The 18628-nt window shown below is 39.1% G+C and overlaps 3 protein-coding genes across 4 annotated transcripts; 1 reads left to right on the top strand and 2 right to left on the bottom strand.

Moving 5' to 3' along the window:
* The first annotated feature begins 721 nt into the window (after nt 1-721).
* On the top strand, nt 722-5645 carry LOC124642136 (RNA-binding protein 5-A-like). 2 transcript variants are annotated; one of them, XR_006985739.1, is made up of 4 exons: nt 722-904; nt 1037-3238; nt 3663-3722; nt 4393-5645. XR_006985739.1 is itself a non-coding variant. In XM_047180443.1 (3 exons), exon 2 carries the CDS (start codon nt 1046-1048, stop codon nt 3236-3238), a length of 2193 nt encoding a protein of 730 aa, XP_047036399.1. In that variant the 5' UTR covers nt 722-904; nt 1037-1045; the 3' UTR covers nt 3663-5645. The 2 variants fall into 2 exon arrangements, 1 of the variants encoding a protein (XP_047036399.1); XM_047180443.1 differs by having other exon boundaries at nt 3663-5645.
* A 180-nt stretch (nt 5646-5825) lies between these two features.
* Nucleotides 5826-7047, bottom strand: LOC124642139 (5-hydroxyisourate hydrolase). Its single transcript, XM_047180448.1, has 2 exons — nt 6719-7047; nt 5826-5973 (listed from the first exon to the last, which is right to left on the bottom strand). The coding sequence occupies exons 1-2, from the start codon at nt 6971-6973 to the stop codon at nt 5887-5889; spliced, it is 342 nt and encodes a 113-aa protein (XP_047036404.1). The 5' UTR covers nt 6974-7047; the 3' UTR covers nt 5826-5886.
* A 741-nt stretch (nt 7048-7788) lies between these two features.
* On the bottom strand, nt 7789-9834 carry LOC124642302. Its single transcript, XM_047180667.1, has 3 exons — nt 9459-9834; nt 8930-9045; nt 7789-8841 (listed from the first exon to the last, which is right to left on the bottom strand). The coding sequence occupies exon 3, from the start codon at nt 8820-8822 to the stop codon at nt 7842-7844; it is 981 nt and encodes a 326-aa protein (XP_047036623.1). The 5' UTR covers nt 8823-8841; nt 8930-9045; nt 9459-9834; the 3' UTR covers nt 7789-7841.
* Between the last annotated feature and the right edge of the window lie 8794 nt (nt 9835-18628).

The raw sequence follows: 18628 nt of genomic DNA, 5'->3' as shown, positions 1-18628 counted from the left end.
ATGTATGAATAGACTTCTAGGTAAGTGACCTCTAAGCACACCAGCGTGGCACAACCCCAACATTATGTTCACGGATAATAATATACAATAAGGGCAGTAATGAAATACTTGCAATAAGCTTACAGATATGTTTATTATAAATAAAAGGTATATTGAAGCAATGCAGTGGCGGTACTACACCTACATTTTTACTACTCACTACCATTATATCTTATAATGGTAAACGGGTAAAGTAATAAAAATAATAAAAAAACTGAACAGTTTGAAGCATGTTATTTATACCTATGGCCTACATAAGGACGTTAGCTACAACGTGACCTACACGAAAACCCAGAAGATTACTTTTGAACGAGAACTTCATTGCAAAATCACAACAATGAAATATAAAATAAAGATTTGATTGAAAATATTTCAACTGTGACATTGACTTAGATCATAGATGCATGTGGTGTGGAGCAGCCATAATGCGGTAATGCGGTAAACGATTCATAAAAGATGGTGCTCAACTAGTTAGTCGATTTACTCGATTTAGATCTATGGAGGGAGAATAATTAAATATTGTAATGGAAACACGTTATAACTTTCAAAATAAGATACAGTTTCGTAAACTCGTGTACATGGTAATATAAATACATGTTTTGTTATGTAAAAATCTTAGAAAGTACTAAACAGCTGATTCACTTTAGTAACCCATTTTAGTTTATTGACATTGACAGAGATTGTTGAAATCACTAGCGCTTACTACAGAAAACATGGCGTCTTCGACGCATTTTCTTTGATATTTCGTGTAATTTTTGAGTAAAAAAAAACAAATTGTATTATCATTTCTAATTTAAACTAGCTTGTACTGTGATAAACGTGTTGCGTTAAGGCTTAGGTTATCATCCCAGTGACTGCTACGCAGGTAAACAATAGAACGGCGAGGAGAAAGGTTATTGAACGGTGATTATAGGCCAACCAACATGGAGGACACGGGACTGCGGCGTCGAACGGTTTGTGAGTACAGTCGCTTTATTCGTACGGGTGATGTTCACAGGCCAGTGCGATGTCGTGGCGAGGCCGTGACGAGAGGAACACCAGGTGGGGCGAGGACGACAGGTGGGCGGAGGGCCGGCCGCGCTCGCCCGTGTGGGAGCCGCGGCGCAGCGCCAGCCCCGAGCGCCGCGAGCCGCGCGTCGAGCGCCACCACCACGATCGGTTCGACCGCGAGCGCGAGCGCTACGACCGCGACCGCGACGACGACCGCGAGCGCCGCGACCGCTACCGCCGCGAGCGATACGACCGGCCGCGCGACCGCGATCGCCGCCGCGACGGCAAGCGACACGACGACCGTGACGTGCCGCCGCCGCCCTCGCCGCCCCACATCAGCGACGTCGAGCGCAGGCCCACTTCCCGCTCGAGCAGCCGCTCGGGCAGTCGCGACCGAATGGACTTAGATTACGAGAGCAAGTACGACACTAGAGACAAACACGATGATAACCAGACAATCAACGCCTCCCCGGGGGATTGGTTCTGCAAGTGTGGACTGTACAACTTCAAGAGGCGACAAGTGTGCTACAGACGAAACTGTCAAGGAAAGAGGTCAGATGGCATTGTCTATGGTGGTGATAGTGAACGGAACATTCTGTCTGAAAGTGCAGGCATCACAAAACGGTTGTTGTTCAGAAGACTGGACGCTTTAACTACTGAAGAGAAAATATTAGAGGTACTGAAGGAAAGATGCTCAAAGACTGTTTTAGATTCCATTGCTGGTATCACAATTGGCAGAGAGACTCTGACCGGGGCCTCCAAGTGTTTAGCTTATATTAACTTTAATTCCATTGCTGATTCCACAGCAGCTCATTCAGAATTGGCCTCTCTGCAACCTCCTTTAGAAATTGATGGCCGTGAAGTTCTTGTTAGTTTTTATAATGAACCAAAGAAAATTTCAAAACCCCCTAGTGCTGACTATTCATCTTACTATGCTCAAATGTCTAACTATAGTTCATCAGCACAGGCCATGTCTGAGGCGGACCGAGTAAACGCGGCCGCTGCCGTTGCTCAATCAGCTATATCAGCTGCTCAGGCCCGCCACATGGCCTGGACACCCGTCAGTGTGCCAGTTTTTGTGTCTTCCACTACTCAGTCAGCTCCCACAGTTAAAGCCCCCACAGGTGATGGTAAGACTGTGTATTCTCCCCCTGATGTAAGGACTTTTATGTATGATGAGACTTCCGGTTACTACTATGACCCAGCCACGGGCTTGTACTATGATGGTACAAGTCAGTACTTCTACAACAGTCAGACAAGCCAGTACATGTACTGGGATGCCACCAGCAGCACATACATAGCTGCCACACAGGCTCAGCAGAACACTGAGCAGCCTAAATTGCCAAACCCACCCACGGCTACCACAGAGAACACAATAGCTAAAGAGCCAGAGGAAAAGAAGAAGAGGGACAAGGAAGACAAAGTTAAAGTTGCCAAAAAGATAGCTAAAGACATGGAGAGGTGGGCGCGGACCTTGAACCAAAAGAAAGAGAATGCTAGGAGTAATATTGTAATGGAGCAGCCCCTGGACATGGGTGCCAGTAAAGGCTCTGCAGACATTGGTTTCTCAGTGTTAGGGTCTGGACCTTCTTTAACTCACGTTAGGGAACTGTCTCCCCCGCCATCCGGCGACGAGTTCCTGATGAAGAGGGTGTCAGATGCCGAGCACGCGTTCGACAGCGATGAAGGCATCATAGACTGGGCCAAACTGACCTGCCTCATTTGCAAGCGTCGCTTCCCGTCCGCTGAAGTGCTCAACAAACACAAATCACTATCAGACTTGCACAAACAGAACCTGCTGGAGTACCGCAAAAAGAATGAATTAATTCCTCAAATGAATGGCTACAGAGACAGGGCGGCTGAGAGGCGAATGAAATTCGGTGAAGATGAAACCCCTATTATAAGAAAGCGCTATGAGCCGCCAGACTCGATGCCTCCGCCCATCGCGCCGCACCCACCGCCCTCCGTCGTCGACACGATTGGAGGGAAAATGCTGCAAAAAATGGGCTGGTCTGAGGGTAGAGGTCTAGGTAAAGAGGAGCAGGGCAGGATCGCCCCCATAGAAGCCGAACAGAGGCCAAGCTTGGCAGGCCTCGGCCAGAAGAGAGGCATTTATACTCCAACCCCTGGGGAGACATACAGAGACACAGTCAAAAAACTAATGATTGCCAGATATAAAGAGGTTGTCGGTCAAGAGGAAGGGAAATAGGTGGGTCCTTTGACATAATTCATTTCTATTTCACAAACATTCATTTACAGGGTTTGGATTTCAGGTCAGTCAATTTCTAGTCAAAAAGTTCTACTCTGACATATTATGTCACCATTATCTAGTGTTATATCATGATCTCTCAAGGTTTTGTAGTACAATTATCTTGTAAGATTCTAGACTGATAAGATAATAATATCAATTCAACATTCGTATTTACATTAAGAAGCACCTACTAAGTATGCTCTTATAAAAAATGCAACATAGGAGACTTAACATAAATGTAAAGATGAAACTGCTTTTACAAAGAAAATTACTCAAGATTGCATAAGAAAGTATTCGGTTCACACTGAGTTCCAAGGTTGTGGTGCATTGGCATACGTATTACTCTGATTCTAATGGATTGATTCTGATTTCACTACACTAGATGTCGGCGCTCAATGCTTCTTCTGAGGGTCGACACTCAGAACTCTCGACGTCCTACATGGTAAGTATTGATTCTGGTTGAATCACGCTACAATGTACACTAACGCTAATTTTTCCACAGCTTGCTACAGGTAAATGTATTACATGATGAAACAGTCTGGGGGTCTTACACTCCATGTTCCGAGTCTACTTTGACGGCCAGTGGAGGCCCATTCAAAATTTTACTCCAAATGTGTTTGTTTATGAGTATCAAGATTTTTAGCTCTCCAGAATAAGGTGAAATTTGTCTGCATTGATGTGTTGATTTAGGAAAATTTGTTGTGTTTAGAGCAAAGCTGCTATTTTTCATTGATTTAAATGTGTCTCAAGTCCAAAAGTTTAAATTATAGAATACAAGTAAGTCAGTATTGATTTTAGCCGGCAGTTTAGGAAATGTATTTATCGTGCTGTGACCTTTGCAAACTAGGTAGCATTCAAGGATTATTACAATGAAGACTGCAACCCATAAAGTTAATTTATGACAAGCTCAATATTTCCTTTGTCTTTGAATACCTGCAACGATAACGGGTAATGTTCAGTACTAAATAGTAAAGTCGTACGAGCCGAAGCAAGGAAGACCCGGACGTATGGACACGATGTGATAGACTGTGACTGTAGTGTTGTGTTTGAAGAAACGGTGTCTAGACCGACCCACGGCTCATTACTGATGAATGTGACCATTTACGTTACAGAGACTACATGCCAGACCCCGCTGCGAGTTGCCAAACATTATAACAAACCTGTATACTCATAGATATATAGATACTAGAACACACATTGTGAGATTACAAATGAAAAGCAATTTTTTAAGTAGAGATGTGCTCTCCTTAGCCCTTAGTATGTAAAACTTAATGTCTATTTTTTTATTTATATTTTTAAAGAATTATATTCAAAATGTTTAGTTGTTATGTTCGTGTTCATAGCTAGTTGAATTGTTAAAGTATATTCATATTTGAAGACAATGAAACATACATTGCATTTATTTTAGTTTGTTAATTATCTTAGATAGTAATTGGCAGTCTACATTAAGTAATTGTGGCAGGGTGGTCAATGACTTATTCACTAATTAAGCTCCTAATTGTTGGAGATACTTTGATTTAGGTACAATTAATTGTGAGTGATGTGTTTTTGCTATTTTACAAATGATTGTAGATTCTAAATGGTCATCGATTTGAAGAACGCAATAATATTAGTATTAACTATAACAATAGTATCTAAACTGTTTGACAACTAAGTCTGCTCCACCCAGAAATAAAGTAGGATTTATCTAGAAATCTAGAATATGAACTAATTTTAGGGAATTTCCATATTTTAAATATTATAGAGACTTAATTTGTTTTTAGATAATAGATGATAATCCCTCAACAAACTCCATTTATTTACAATATTATAGGGATGTTATTATATTATACACTTTGATAATGTATAGGGACCTCTGATGCGTACAAAACACACTTATGTTACGTTTCGCCGCAAACCTAATATCTAAACCAACACGATTGTTACCACAGTTAACATTATGCTATTTTCTTCGCTTTGATGGCCATTTCACCGCGTACTGATTACACAGTGACTATTAATGAAACCGTTGTACTCATTTTATGGCTCAATGGCTATGCTCGTGCATTTGAACAAAATATTTAATGAGCGTATAATCAATTGGATAGTTTAACTACGCCTTACAAGCGTAAACTATTCGAGTGGTGATAGATGTAATTACATGTCTAGTGACCTAATTACATACAAAAAGTAGAAAATTGTTAGTTGTGTGAGCGGCATAACATAACGTGATTATGTTTTGTTTCGTCCATAAATTAGTATACAATCATGTTGTTGATAATGAATGAGCAGTAATTAATTAAGTAATTACACACGATACAATTTTGCAGGTTTTTTAGATTGCTTAAGTTTTTATTGAGCATCAATATAAAAGGTTACAATGAAATGTTATTTTATTTTTTATTTCCCGCAAACACGAAAGGATAGGTCATGGCAATGGTAATTTAGTAGATAAATATGAATAGTTCATTAGAAAAATATGAATAGTTGCATTTTATAGCTGCTGAAAGTCGCCAAACAGTTAAGGTTTGCTGCGAACTACTTTAAATTAAATGAAAACACCTTGAAAAGTAAAGATAGATTTATTATAGAAAGTGGTGACTAGTAATAGGATTAATAGTTGAAGTTTAACTTCCTCTGTAAGTAGTGTATCCGTAGGGGCTCAGTAGTAGTGGTATGTGGTAGTGCTCGCCGTCTTTGGTGTTGAATGTGATCTGGAAAAAAACACAAATTACAAGATAGTACTGTGAGGAAAAGTGAAATGGAACTCAGGACTATCAGCGCCATCTATTGTTGAGTAGAAAAAGCGTCAGTTCGAGCTCGGTTCCGATAGATGGCGCATAGAAAACATTCCCAAGGCTTTGAAAGTAATAATTTAATTTGTTGTTGGTGATATATTCAAATAATTAAATAAGTCTATCTGGTTGGTTCATCATAAACTGCGTCGTTTGATATCGCGAGGTCAGGTCATCAGTTCATTGCCCTCTGCCCCAGTAGCGGAAAACAAACCCGGCTCCAACATCTCGTTATGAATATAAATACATCATAATGAATTCATTATTTTAAATAACGATTCTTTAAAAATGAACCGGTGAAAATGATTTATTTGACTTCTATGATAGCATGTTAACATCGAATAATATTATCGGCCATAAACTCGAAATATCTACCTATTTTATTTTACTTTTGAGCCTTTCTCAATACAATAGATACTTGGTAGGTAGATGTTACAAAAAGTGAAATTTCATTGAAGCTAGGTATCTAATTTGCGATATCTATTATTGACTTTAAACATAGTTTCATTCAATCTAATCTTAACTAGGGATTTGATAGATATCTACCTATACAAATATTTTCCTTATTTTCTTGTTATTTTTTTAATAAGACGGTAGTTACGAAATTGAATTGATGAACCATTATTGGCGTTTAGAAGTAAATAAAAATGCAATAACAACATACCTCGACAAATGGGTATATCGTCTCCTTATCATGCATTTTGTAATAATCACCGACTTTAAACAATAGCTTGTATGTTCCTGCCGCCATGGAGTCATTTGAAAACGGAAACTGTATCCTGCCGTCACTGGTCGTCATAGAACTATGCCATAGTGTCCACGAACTGTCTTTATTTTTATATAATTCCACAAATAATCCCGCCGCGGGCCGTCCAGTAGATGTATCTAATACATGCGACGATAAAACGGGCCGAGACATTGTTTACGTGTATCTCCGTGGCCGGTGAAGCGCAAACTACTTGATAAAGATGTTTTCTCTCGTCGTGTTTATTAATTACAACAGCGTTGGACTCTAATCTCTCACAGATAAGCGTTGTTTTAGATTACATTGTACTTAGCATGCTAATTTGTGTTCTCTATGATAGGAAGCAAGCGAATAGTGATAACTTCCAGCAGATTGTTGTACCTACTTGCATATTGTAAAGGCTATCAACAATAATAAAAACGCATTTTTTTGATAATTCTGTTAGTCTTGTAGGTCCTACATGAAAATACTGAGCAACCACGCTGCGAATGTGTTAGCGTTGCGAAAGTTAATGTTTCAGGCGCTGTGAGAAAACTTACCCTAGAGCGGGTTCACGATCATTGTAACTTTTTAACAAATTACGAATTTGATGTCATTTGATGATTTTCTGATATCTTGCTTAATTTAATCGAAACTGTCATTATCTGCCTTTTCCCAACTATGTTGGGATCGGCTTCAAGTCTAACCGGCTATAAAAACTGTAATATATTAATTTCATAAGGCCCTCTAGACGTCACTCGTAGGTAACGAGCCACCAATTATCAGTATTTATGTAATCCCCAAAGCGATACTTATTGTAAGGGCTACTGTAATAAGTACGTATTATCGATTGTATCTAGTGCGTTATATCTATGTGGCTACCGAGTTTTTTTTATCTACTTAAAACTTCGTCTGTTGCGAAGGAAAGAAAGAGTTCGAAGCTAGGAATAAAGAATGATAGGTACCAATAGATAGGAATAACTCACCGGACAGTTACACAAAAAACGCAATGAAACTTTTATGCTTTATTCGAAAAATTCCTAAAATAAATGTAGACTCAGTACTAGTCGATGGGGGCGGAGTTGATGTCGAGCGCGTTCTTCCTGACGAAGTTCTTCCTGATGTAGACGTCGGGGTGCAGCACGTCCTTGCGCGACGCTTGTTCCAGCATGTTGTCAGACACGATCACGTTGGGCCCCGTCTTGATGAGCTTCTCCTTCAGCCGCTCCGACTCGTAGGGGAAGGCGTTGATGCTGGGCTCGCCGTGCTTCATATAGTCGATGCGCCACACAGGCGGGTCCGCCGGGTCCACCTTGTAGTTCATGCGCTTGTGCGCGGGCGGCGCGGGCCCCGGCATCAGGTCCGGCACCTCCACCGACATCGACAGCTTCTCCTCCGAGTAGTCACCGAAGTCCTTCCTTCCCTTCTGCTTGTCTTTGTACTTTATCTTGTGCGGGTAGAACTTCCTGATCTTCTTGCGGCCGTTGTACAGCGACGTCCTCGAGTTGTCCTTCTTCGCTTTGGACTTCTTCTTGGATTCTTTCTCTCCAGTCTGTTGTGTCTCTGCGTTATTCTTTAGTCTCTTTCTATGTCTCCTTGATCTTGATTTCTCTGGTTTATTCTTGCCAGTGTAATAACCAGTATCGCTCACTTGAAGGAAGTTCGATAGGTCTTCGCTGTTCACCGTGGGGAACAGTGTGAGATGGTAGCCGGGTAGCGGTGTGGTCTTCTCCATGGAGAGTTTCTTGTACTTAAGCTGCTGTATGGAACGCTCGATGAGGTTCCTGAGCGTGTCGTCCTCCTGGATCATGTCGCAGGGGATGGTGGGGAAGTTCCTGCAGAGCACGTTCTGCATCATGGACATTACGTCTTTAGGTTGCTGCTGTAGTTGCTGGTCGTTGCTGCGCGGTGTTGCTGCCATTGGATTGTCTTTCTGGAAGTCTGACACCATCTTAGAGATGAGAGCGTCGTTTCTGAGCACCATGGCGTGGCTCTGGACGGAATACAACGTGAAGAACAGCAGTCTGTAATGTAGCCGCTCCATCTCTGATTTTGGTACTTATCTAGAACAATTTCAATGTTTGAGTTAGGGTCGATAAGGTTGACTCGTGGAGCATATTGTTTAGTAAACTTCACTTGTTGTTTATTCACCGTGCGTGCAGGTGTTACACTTCTCCCGTCACGTGTGCGCGGACATGTTGTGGACAGCTGTGACGTCAGAGCGGCGGCCGAGCTTGGAGGCTTATCCTGGTGTATCCGGCCACGATCTGCCACAGAACACACGATCGTTATTATTTATTTCTCAATTTTATCTTATTAGAAATATCTATGCTTTTATGCGTTGCCCCAAAACATATAAATATGAAGTCATTAATTACCTGGCTAGTTTTCATTATTGGTAGGTAAGAATGGAGGGAAAATAATAAAGCTGATTTCTTTACCTACTTTTTTATGCTCCTTTATACCGCTATCTTGAAAGCAGAATTTTATAGACAGCATCTTACCAAGAAATAAATAATAGGCCTTGCCTTGTTGTCACTTTTATTACCTAGAATTTATATTAATAAAAATATCTTCACACTTTTTTCGGAGCTTAGATTTTGAAATAAGTTACATACTTATTTCAGAAGTAGGAACTTTTTAGAAATTAGAAAATATTACACAGTTTTTTTTTACTTACTTTGAGCAGCTTCTTGTTTGTAGGCCGTGGTGCGAGTGGAAATGAGCGACATTAGCCGCAGCTACAGGATGTGTTCAAAGCCGCGTGTTTGTAAACACAGGGTGTTTGCCTAACCGTCCGGTGTTTGCAACAATATTTAGCTTTGGCGCGTGACTTGATGTTTGTGACTTAACTACGAGAGAGGTAACTGCTGTGTAGGTATTGTTAAGTGTCGCGTTCTCTTATGTTGCAGTTTGTTATATAATCACTACATAGTATAAAACGAAGTCGCTTTTTCTGTCAACGTGTTCCTTTGTACACATAAATATTCCAAACTACGCAACCTATTTTCATGCGGTTTTTTTGATAGATAGAGTGATTAAAGAGGAAGGTTTATATGTATAATAATTAATAACATACATTAAATAGTGGGGAAATACTGTTATACCGTGCAAAGCCGGAGCGGGTCGCTAGGAAATTATAAGTCTGAATATAAGTCCATGTAATTTATTAATTTCAGTTATCAAAAGACGGCATTTCTCATTTCTCATGGTAGGTATTTAACGGAAGACTGCTTGTGCATATAAGGAGGTATATGGTATATTTCTATGTATCAGTGCCAGATTTATATTTTTAATGAGTGTAGGCTACTTTATTTCCGCCCCATGTACAAACCTTACAAATAATAATTTTCCATATTTTTAGTAAATTCGGCCAAGGGGACCTTTTTTTTTACTTTTATCTTCTGAAATCTGCCGCCCCTGTGACGCTGCCGCCCCTAGGCCGCGGCCTATACGGCCTATTCATAAATCCGGGACTGCTATGTATATAATATATCAGATATAAGTTCGTACTTGCAATCTTGAGCGTCTTACAGGCAGTAGTCAACTAGTTACGGTTTAACTTTAAAAGTAGGCTCCAAGACATACGTTACGAACCCCAAACTCAAAACCTGCATCGTTCAAACAACACGTTCAGCTAAAGATAAACAGGCTTGAAAAAAAATGTCTTAATCGTAAATTAGTGATACAGTACCATCTCGTGGGGAGTAGCATAAGCATTATAATATCAGACAACAGCTTGACTGTGTAGTTTCGCTATTCAATAACAGATGTCGTTGCATGTGGTTTAATCGGCTTTCGTGAGACAAGAAAGCACGGGTACAAAATTAAAAGCCGAGAGATTCCATTAGGGACTATTAATTATTATGTCACACTTAACTCATGTCAAAATACGAAGAATAATCGTGAAATACTCTGTAATCGTAGAATAATCATATATCGATGGTTTGCATCAAAGTTCAGCTTAAAATAAGTTTTCACTTGAAATAATTAAAAAAAAATATATATATTAAAAACACATAGTTCAACATGTACAAATACAAATAGCTCATTGTAATGGCAGTAAATAAATCTTAAAAAATAAAATAATCATAGGAGTTCACTTAATCTAAACTAATACCTACATAATAAATACGAGAAAGATGGTCTAAATCTAATACCTATATGGACCACCCGAACTAGGATTATTTTAAACCTGTGTTTCGGGTTATCATAGGAGCAAAATAATATTTATGGATAATTTAATTATAATTCTATGATATAAGTTTATAATAGACTAAAAACAGGACAAGCTGTCCTAAATTATTACATTACCTCTACCTATTATATAATTACCAAGCTAAACAGTTTATTGTAATACTTCTAGCAATTTTTCCGTATCTGAGTAATTTAGAGACTGTAATTACCTATTAATGTTACCTTAAAATTATTGTATGCCATTATGGCGGGTCATAGCTGTGTACAATTTTAAAACCATGTAACTACTCATTGTTTACCTACGTACCACAATAAAGAACATTTGTGATTGTATTTGTAATTGTCTGAGTATCCGTTGCCTAGTTGATATTTTATAGTGTTTGTTTCATAGTAATAAGTTATCACCTGCACATTGTAGGTAAGTAATCGATCCCCTTTTATAATTTTTCATCACAGAAAACATTCAACAACTTTAACCAAAGCTTCAACCTACCTACACGTCATTTCACAAACCACCAAAATAGGCATAGGAAGGTACCTTGTAACCCGCCCAAAAAAACACACAAAATAATTCGAAATAAGTTCTAACGTGAACTCTGTGGGCACGCGACAAAGAGTCGTGGCCACTCGACAGCGGGCAAGGGTTGAAAAAAACAACGTTTCTGAGAGAGAGGCTCTCCATCAAACTCACTTGCAGGCCGAACAGCAACGAGTAGAAAAAGAAGTGTGTATGGCCAGTTGCTGAGTGCGCGGTTTGTGTTGACGGTACATGTTGGGTGAATATGGATGTGACCGGATTAGAGTGGGTAATTTACGTCTGTGGAAGGTAAAATTGTGCCCCTTACTAAAAGTTGTTATATGTAAAATATCAGGGCAACGCTCAAAGTGTTAGTTAGACTATTATTTCCCTTGTAAAGTCATGAATAGTCCTAAATAGTTCAAGAATGACACGGATGGATATTATCTTTATTTCATTTATTTATTGACACTATTATTTCTTTTTTGGTACGATTGTAAAAATATTTAAAAACTACAAAATACTATTGTAATAACTCCAGGTGATAAGGGTCCCAGAGAGAAAATTTCTTTTGTCATTGTTATTTCAGGAGAGCGAAAATTCGCATGCAGCAATTTTATACTTTTGCAAAATGCCTAGGTAATAGCACTCTGAATCCCGCAAACATATGTCAACCAAATTATTAAGAATGGACCAATACCTACAAAAGCTTTCCTGCTGTCTTATCCTCTCTATTCCGCCATCAACCGCCGCGTCAGCGGTGACACAGCGCCGTCATTTGTACGCTGACCAGTGCGCGTGTGTGCGCGTGTCGCTACACGCCTGTGCGCATGTGTGCGTGAGCGATTTATAAGCCGGCTAGTTGTGTCGCCCGAGGAAATGTCTTCCGATTAAATGAATGGCTCTCGTATTTGAATATCGCTGTTTCGGGATTATTTCCCAATTCCGAGTATTTGAAGACTTATCTCTGGTTTGTATTTTTGTCATTTTGTGGAGTTATTAAAACAATATCAAAAAGTAGGTACATACATATGTTAATTTCAAGAACGCAATCAATAATGACGGAAAGACGCTGGATGCAGGTCGCTTCCAACAGGTATCTGTGGAGATCAAAGGGGGAGGCCTATGTTCAGCAGTGGACGTCCTATGGCTGAGATGATGATGATGATGATGAATCAATAATGCATAATTTTTGGATAAGTAGTCATTTGTAATGTTGTTTCATTACCCTAATAAATATACTTTTCATACAACGTGACATTGAAACACCGTGGACTTATACCTTCTTAGAGTATAATGTGATAGTGATCTACAAATTACCTACTTTTAACTTTCCATTTATATTTAATTAATAATTCAGCCAAATACACAAATACACAAAAGTCAAATATACTGTCATCTGTAGAACTTTGAAAACGTTTGACTATTCCTAGACACTTGACGTCTTCCTAGAATTTAAAATAGTTTGCACGTGCCACGAACTCCTCAAACAAACTCACTTGTAGGTCACCATCAACTCATTAAAGCATAGAACTTTTTTATCATGGTTCGTGAGGATATATCATAATGTAGGTACCTACTTTACTAGCTTCCGGAAGCAGTTTCACCCGCGTGCCGTCTAACATTGTAAGAACCTTTTAAATCTGACCAGTACCTAGGTACAGTAACCAACGATTATCAAACCAACAAAGAAACTGTTTAGCTTTATCGTATTTATAAGTAGGCAGGTCTAGATAAAATATTTAGGTACTGACCAGGTAACAAAATACTAGGTAAGGCTGATTTTGTTACTATGGAAAATTCCGAAAAAATATGACAGTATAGGCATTGTGGGGGGTTTGATTGTATTAAAATCTATTGCCTCTAACAGACATACCTCATCTCAAGCTTTTAATCGACCATAAAGTGCCACTGTCACTTACTGCAGATTACAATTATAGCAATCCATCCTGCTGTTTTGCCATCGGAGGTTGATTTTGTTATTAGATACATATACTCGTAAAATGTGTATTCTCTAATCGAAATACAATTGACGGATCGGTTATCCGCAGTTAAACGTAAGCCTAGTTTTAGTTATGTTAAACAATAAAATAAAAGAAAGATTTTGGTTAGTACGTCAAATAAGCGTAGCACCTCGTAGGTGGTTGTGGCTACGAGATTGCGTAGCACTTTGCTACGACATTTGCGTAGCGTTTTGTTATAGAATGTAACAATGTCGGTTCTTAAGTTGTCGGTTGTAAGAGTACCTACCTATGAATTCGTGGCATTTTTTAAATAATTTAATATTCTATGTGTACACATAAGTCAGTTGGCGGGGAATTGTCAATTATTAGGTACGGGGATAAAATAGAAATCAAACGAGCCGATATTTACATAAGTAAGTAATAATTGCGGAGACATTATGTGTAGGATGAACACCAAAGGCTTGTTCTCTTATTTATTTTCTAGCCAAGGTAGCTTACTACTTTATCTACCTAATCATACCTGAAAGTCCTGTTTTATAATCACTTTTTTAACAGAAGTCGACACCCTAAAAACACCATGAACGCTACGCCATAATAGCTTATCCACCTATCTACCCTTGTTGACGCCGATTAGCAGAAGATATAAACATCCTCTAAGCATTCTAGTGACCAACCTCCAATTAATTAACTTACCACGAAGAAAATAACACAACCTAACTAACTTTCAGTATATACATGTAACTTTCAGTAGGCAATCCCTCCATAGGCTGCGTTCCAATTTCAAACGCGACTGGCGCGCCGAACGTTGCTACACAGTTGCTACAGTTTCCACCAATGAGCGCGCTGGCAACAGTTTCAACCGCCGCGATTGGTCGGCGCGCGGGGGCGGGCACTTCATTAAGGCGAATGTCGCTAAAATTAGAGAGTTTTTGCACGTCGTTTGTTTTACAGATAGGTATGTGGGTAGAGGGAGGGTGCGTGGTGAGACAGTATTTTTTGTATGTAAGAAGTTCTCTTATATACTATACTGCAAAGTTTTAAGTAACGAGAGAACAGGATGAGAAGGAAACTTGCATTAATAGTAAGTTAGCAAGGAACCCTTAGGATAATAAATAGGTACCTATACGATACTGCTAGCAAGGCTAGCTACCTTCAATGTAATAACAGCCATTTCTCTAACGTTAGGTATAACTAAAACTGCGCTAGAAAGAGATTGCATATTTCTACAGCCACTTCAAATTTATTGAAAAATATAAATATGTACGATTCTGTTAATTGATTGTACCATAAATATCATGCACCGTTTCGTAACTGAAATGAATTTCATGACACATACAAAATCATCACCCTCTTTCTGTAATAGAGTAGAAGAACATAAGATGGACTCAAGCAGATGACAATACCGACTACATATCTTCATTATGGCAGTAGGTACTCACAAACTCACGTAATAAGTAAACGTAATAGTAACGAGTACAAAGGAGCCTCACCTGCGAGCTCTGCTGAGATAAAGGCGCACTCACACTGCGGCTCTCGACGCTGAATTACTTGCTCAACACAATATCCGCCAGAACATACAGGATCCATGACGTGAGGACGATGTGGTATACCTGAATGACTTGCTTAGTGTTGCTTGATAAAAGTCCAAGAGCTGTCATAATGTCATGTAAATGTATTTCTAGTCTGCGTTCAGTATGAAGATAGATATTTGCTATTTGGGATATTTATGTAACATAATTGGATAAATAACTTTTGAGAGAGAAAATAGCATTGTTGACGAGGTTTAAATATCAATAAGACAGTAACACAACCACCAACTTTTAACTAAACACGAAGATTTTGAGTGTTCTAATTTTATCCAAGGACCAAATACATAGAAGTTTACTTTTACGTTCACTGACATTTAATGCACATAAGTAGGTAGGTATGTTCAAGTTTGACCTTTTAAATCTGCATTGACATTACTTATGTTAAGGAAGCACACTTCACTTCTATCAGATATTACCAATGTGATTCTCATGAGCATATCCAAACATTGACTTCATACGTCCTGGTTATATCTCTTTTGTTTCAAAGCGCCTCGTACCTCGTGTCTCCGTGACAAATGCTAGCGCGCCGTATTCCGGGGGCTACTTGTGTCTGCTGTTCAATTGTTCTTTATTGTACTTGTATTATTGTGCCTTTTATACTGGCTGCAATAGGAGTAGGTACGACGTAGGCATGGTTATCCGGAAACGTCGTGGGAGATACTATTTGTTTTAAAAACTGCTAAGATGTCTAAGGCGTGAGGTTGCAGGTGCTTAGTAGGATCATAAATGACTATAAACCTTCAACGAAGGCAGACCTTTTTAAAGACTAGGTAGACGATACTTATTCACGAAATAACTCTAGAAACCTCTATTCCTTCTGTAATACGTGACTGTGTAGGTATTCCTATTTATAATATCCTTTAAAAGAATCATACTTTCATCATTCCCTTTTGATCCCTCCAAAAATCTCCCACAACGAGAATAAAATATTCCTAAAATAAACCACATTGAAGCTGAAAAAGCAATTTAAAATAAAACTAGCACTCTATGACAGCGGGCGGGCGTCGCCGGGGGTGAGGCGAAGCGGGCGGGAGGGGCAGAGGGGGAGGGTAGAACGATATTCAAATTGCGAACATTTCATTTTAACGCTTGCGAAGATATTCGCGCGCTCCCACGCTTCTGTAGGGATGGGCTCGATTAGGTTTTTGGATGTCGATAGATTTTTGGAGGTTTTGATTTTATTTTCTGCAATGATCATAGGACGACCTCGATGGCGCAATGGTCACCATGCCGGACTGCTGAACCTGAGGTCCCGGGTTCGATTCCCGGCTCGGTCGACATTTGTGTGATGAGCATGCTTGTTGGCCGTGGTCTGGGTGTTATAATATGTATTTATAACTATGTATATATGTAGCTATATGTAGTTTATCAGTTGTGTTAGCACCCATAACACAAGTTAATTAATAACTTACCATGGGGCTAACCGACCGTGTGTGAAAAGGTGTCCCGGCATTATTTATTTATTTATTGTTAGGTTTAAAGATTACCTACGTAAAAAATGCATGAAAAAATGTATGAAGAAAATAATGATATTTTTCTATCTCAATGTGCAATAATATTGGTAGGTTTTGTAAGTGACATGCCTATCATGGGCATGAGATATGCCCTAATATTTACCCATGATGATTGCGTATATGCCTGAGAATCTAATGAAAAATGTGCTATCCTCATACATTTAATTCAATTAGGTTTACTTAGTTTAAGCAGGTGTCTAAGTATGTTTTATTAGGGTTTTTTTTGTGAATAGAGAACGACAGCTTTAGAGAATAGAGATTCAGCGATAGGCTGATTATCCTATTGTTTTTGGGTAAAATCAATTTTCATTCGAAATCAATCTCAGTGGCGTGCACTTGGAGAGGCCTATGTCCAGCAGTGGACTGCGATAGGCTGATGATGAAAATCAATTTTCATTAACTAGTTTTGAAGAGTCTTATCCGCCAAATTAATAGAAAAGATGGGTGCCAATTTCCAACTCAAAAAGAACTCGTCAAACAAACACAACATATCGACACAGCCCCCTCCCTAGCGCCAAGTTGAGACGTTTGCGAAATGTTCACATTTCGCGAATTGATCGTTGCTCTGCGGAATTCTCATTTGCGCCTCGTTCCTCCCCCCCTCCCGCCGCCCGCGTGCTCCGTGGCTCACCCCCGCGCTCGCCCGGCACAGCCACACCTGTATCTGTTACGTATAGAGGATGCTCCGGATTTTGAGATAATTCTTTTTATATCTGTGTGGGAATTTGAAGAAGAAAAAAATACCTATGTAGTGTAGTGGGAGGGTTGTTTAGTTGACCTTTGGTTTTATGCTGATGATATTTTTTATGTCTACAAAGGTAAAGTTTTAAGTTTTTTAGTGTCATGTCAGCTTCTTGTTACGATTATTTACCTTTACGTAAAGATCAGCATGACTTAGATGTTTATTAAAATCACAGTAAAAAAAGTTCTGCTGCTCTATAAGAAAAAGCACTAAGAGCACTACGTAAACCTGATTATCAAAGAAACCTGACGCCTATTATCGAACTCCACCAACTCAGTCCGAACACCCCGTACAAAAGTTCTCGATCGGCTTTAAACACAAAACGCGCAGATATTCAGTTATACATTGATAATTACTCGTCGCCCCCTCCCCCACCTACCCTCTTCACCCTCCCACCCCCTCCCACCCTCTCATTGTAATTTAAATCGAATTCCCGCCGACAAGTAAATTGAAATATTTCAATTTGAACGCACCTTCCGCTCTGACGTTCGATATTTGAATTTAGAATTAAGATGGCGACGGTTACCGATAAGTCTGATTCTGTTGAATCGAGTTTCTTCAAAGTTCTTGCTGGGGTTAAATTCAAAATAAACCTGATTAAAAATCTGGTCTACTATTTTTTACTATCCTAATCACTTTATGCTGGTAATCAAGGAAAATATAGGTACATACACTAATTCCTATGTCATTCTACTATATTTTCAGCAGGTAAGTAACTAATCATTGTTACAAGTTAAGAACTTAATGCTCCTGTTTCAAATCACAATAGTAGATGATAGATCAGAAAGCAGTCTAACATCTAAAAATATAACATTTTTAACTGGGACTTATCAAAATAAACTAAAGAACTATAAAATATTACAAAGCTAACATTACATCTACACCGGATCATTCATTTAGCGAAATAAAGTTTTGTCTGTTATAATGTGAATCCATCATAACGTACCTAACTGATTTTCGCAAGAGCTTTATTTTTTCCCAAGGGTGAATCCTGTTCTATATAAAATATTATTCAAACATAAACGAGCAACAAATATGCATTTTTCTAAAATCTAAACGCGGAACATAATTAAGATGACAAGATATTACGAAACAAAGGCAAGCCTACTAATATGTCACATCGCATCACACAGTGCTCTGCCAATATGACCAACAAAAGTTATCGCCACATCTCCAGCATATTCCTCGCATTAAGACCACAATAACTAAACAATTAAACAAAAAACTTCACAAACAATAAAGAAATAAAAACGAAACGGAATCCACGACGCGAATAACAAACATAATTGTGTTTTTTGTGATTCATTCAATACACTCTTTGTCCGCA

This window comes from Helicoverpa zea, chromosome 24 (assembly GCF_022581195.2).
Source record: "Helicoverpa zea isolate HzStark_Cry1AcR chromosome 24, ilHelZeax1.1, whole genome shotgun sequence".
NCBI classification, from domain to species: domain Eukaryota; kingdom Metazoa; phylum Arthropoda; class Insecta; order Lepidoptera; family Noctuidae; genus Helicoverpa; species Helicoverpa zea.
Note: the sequence above shows the minus strand (reverse complement) of the source record. Positions and strands in the feature narration are given on the sequence as shown.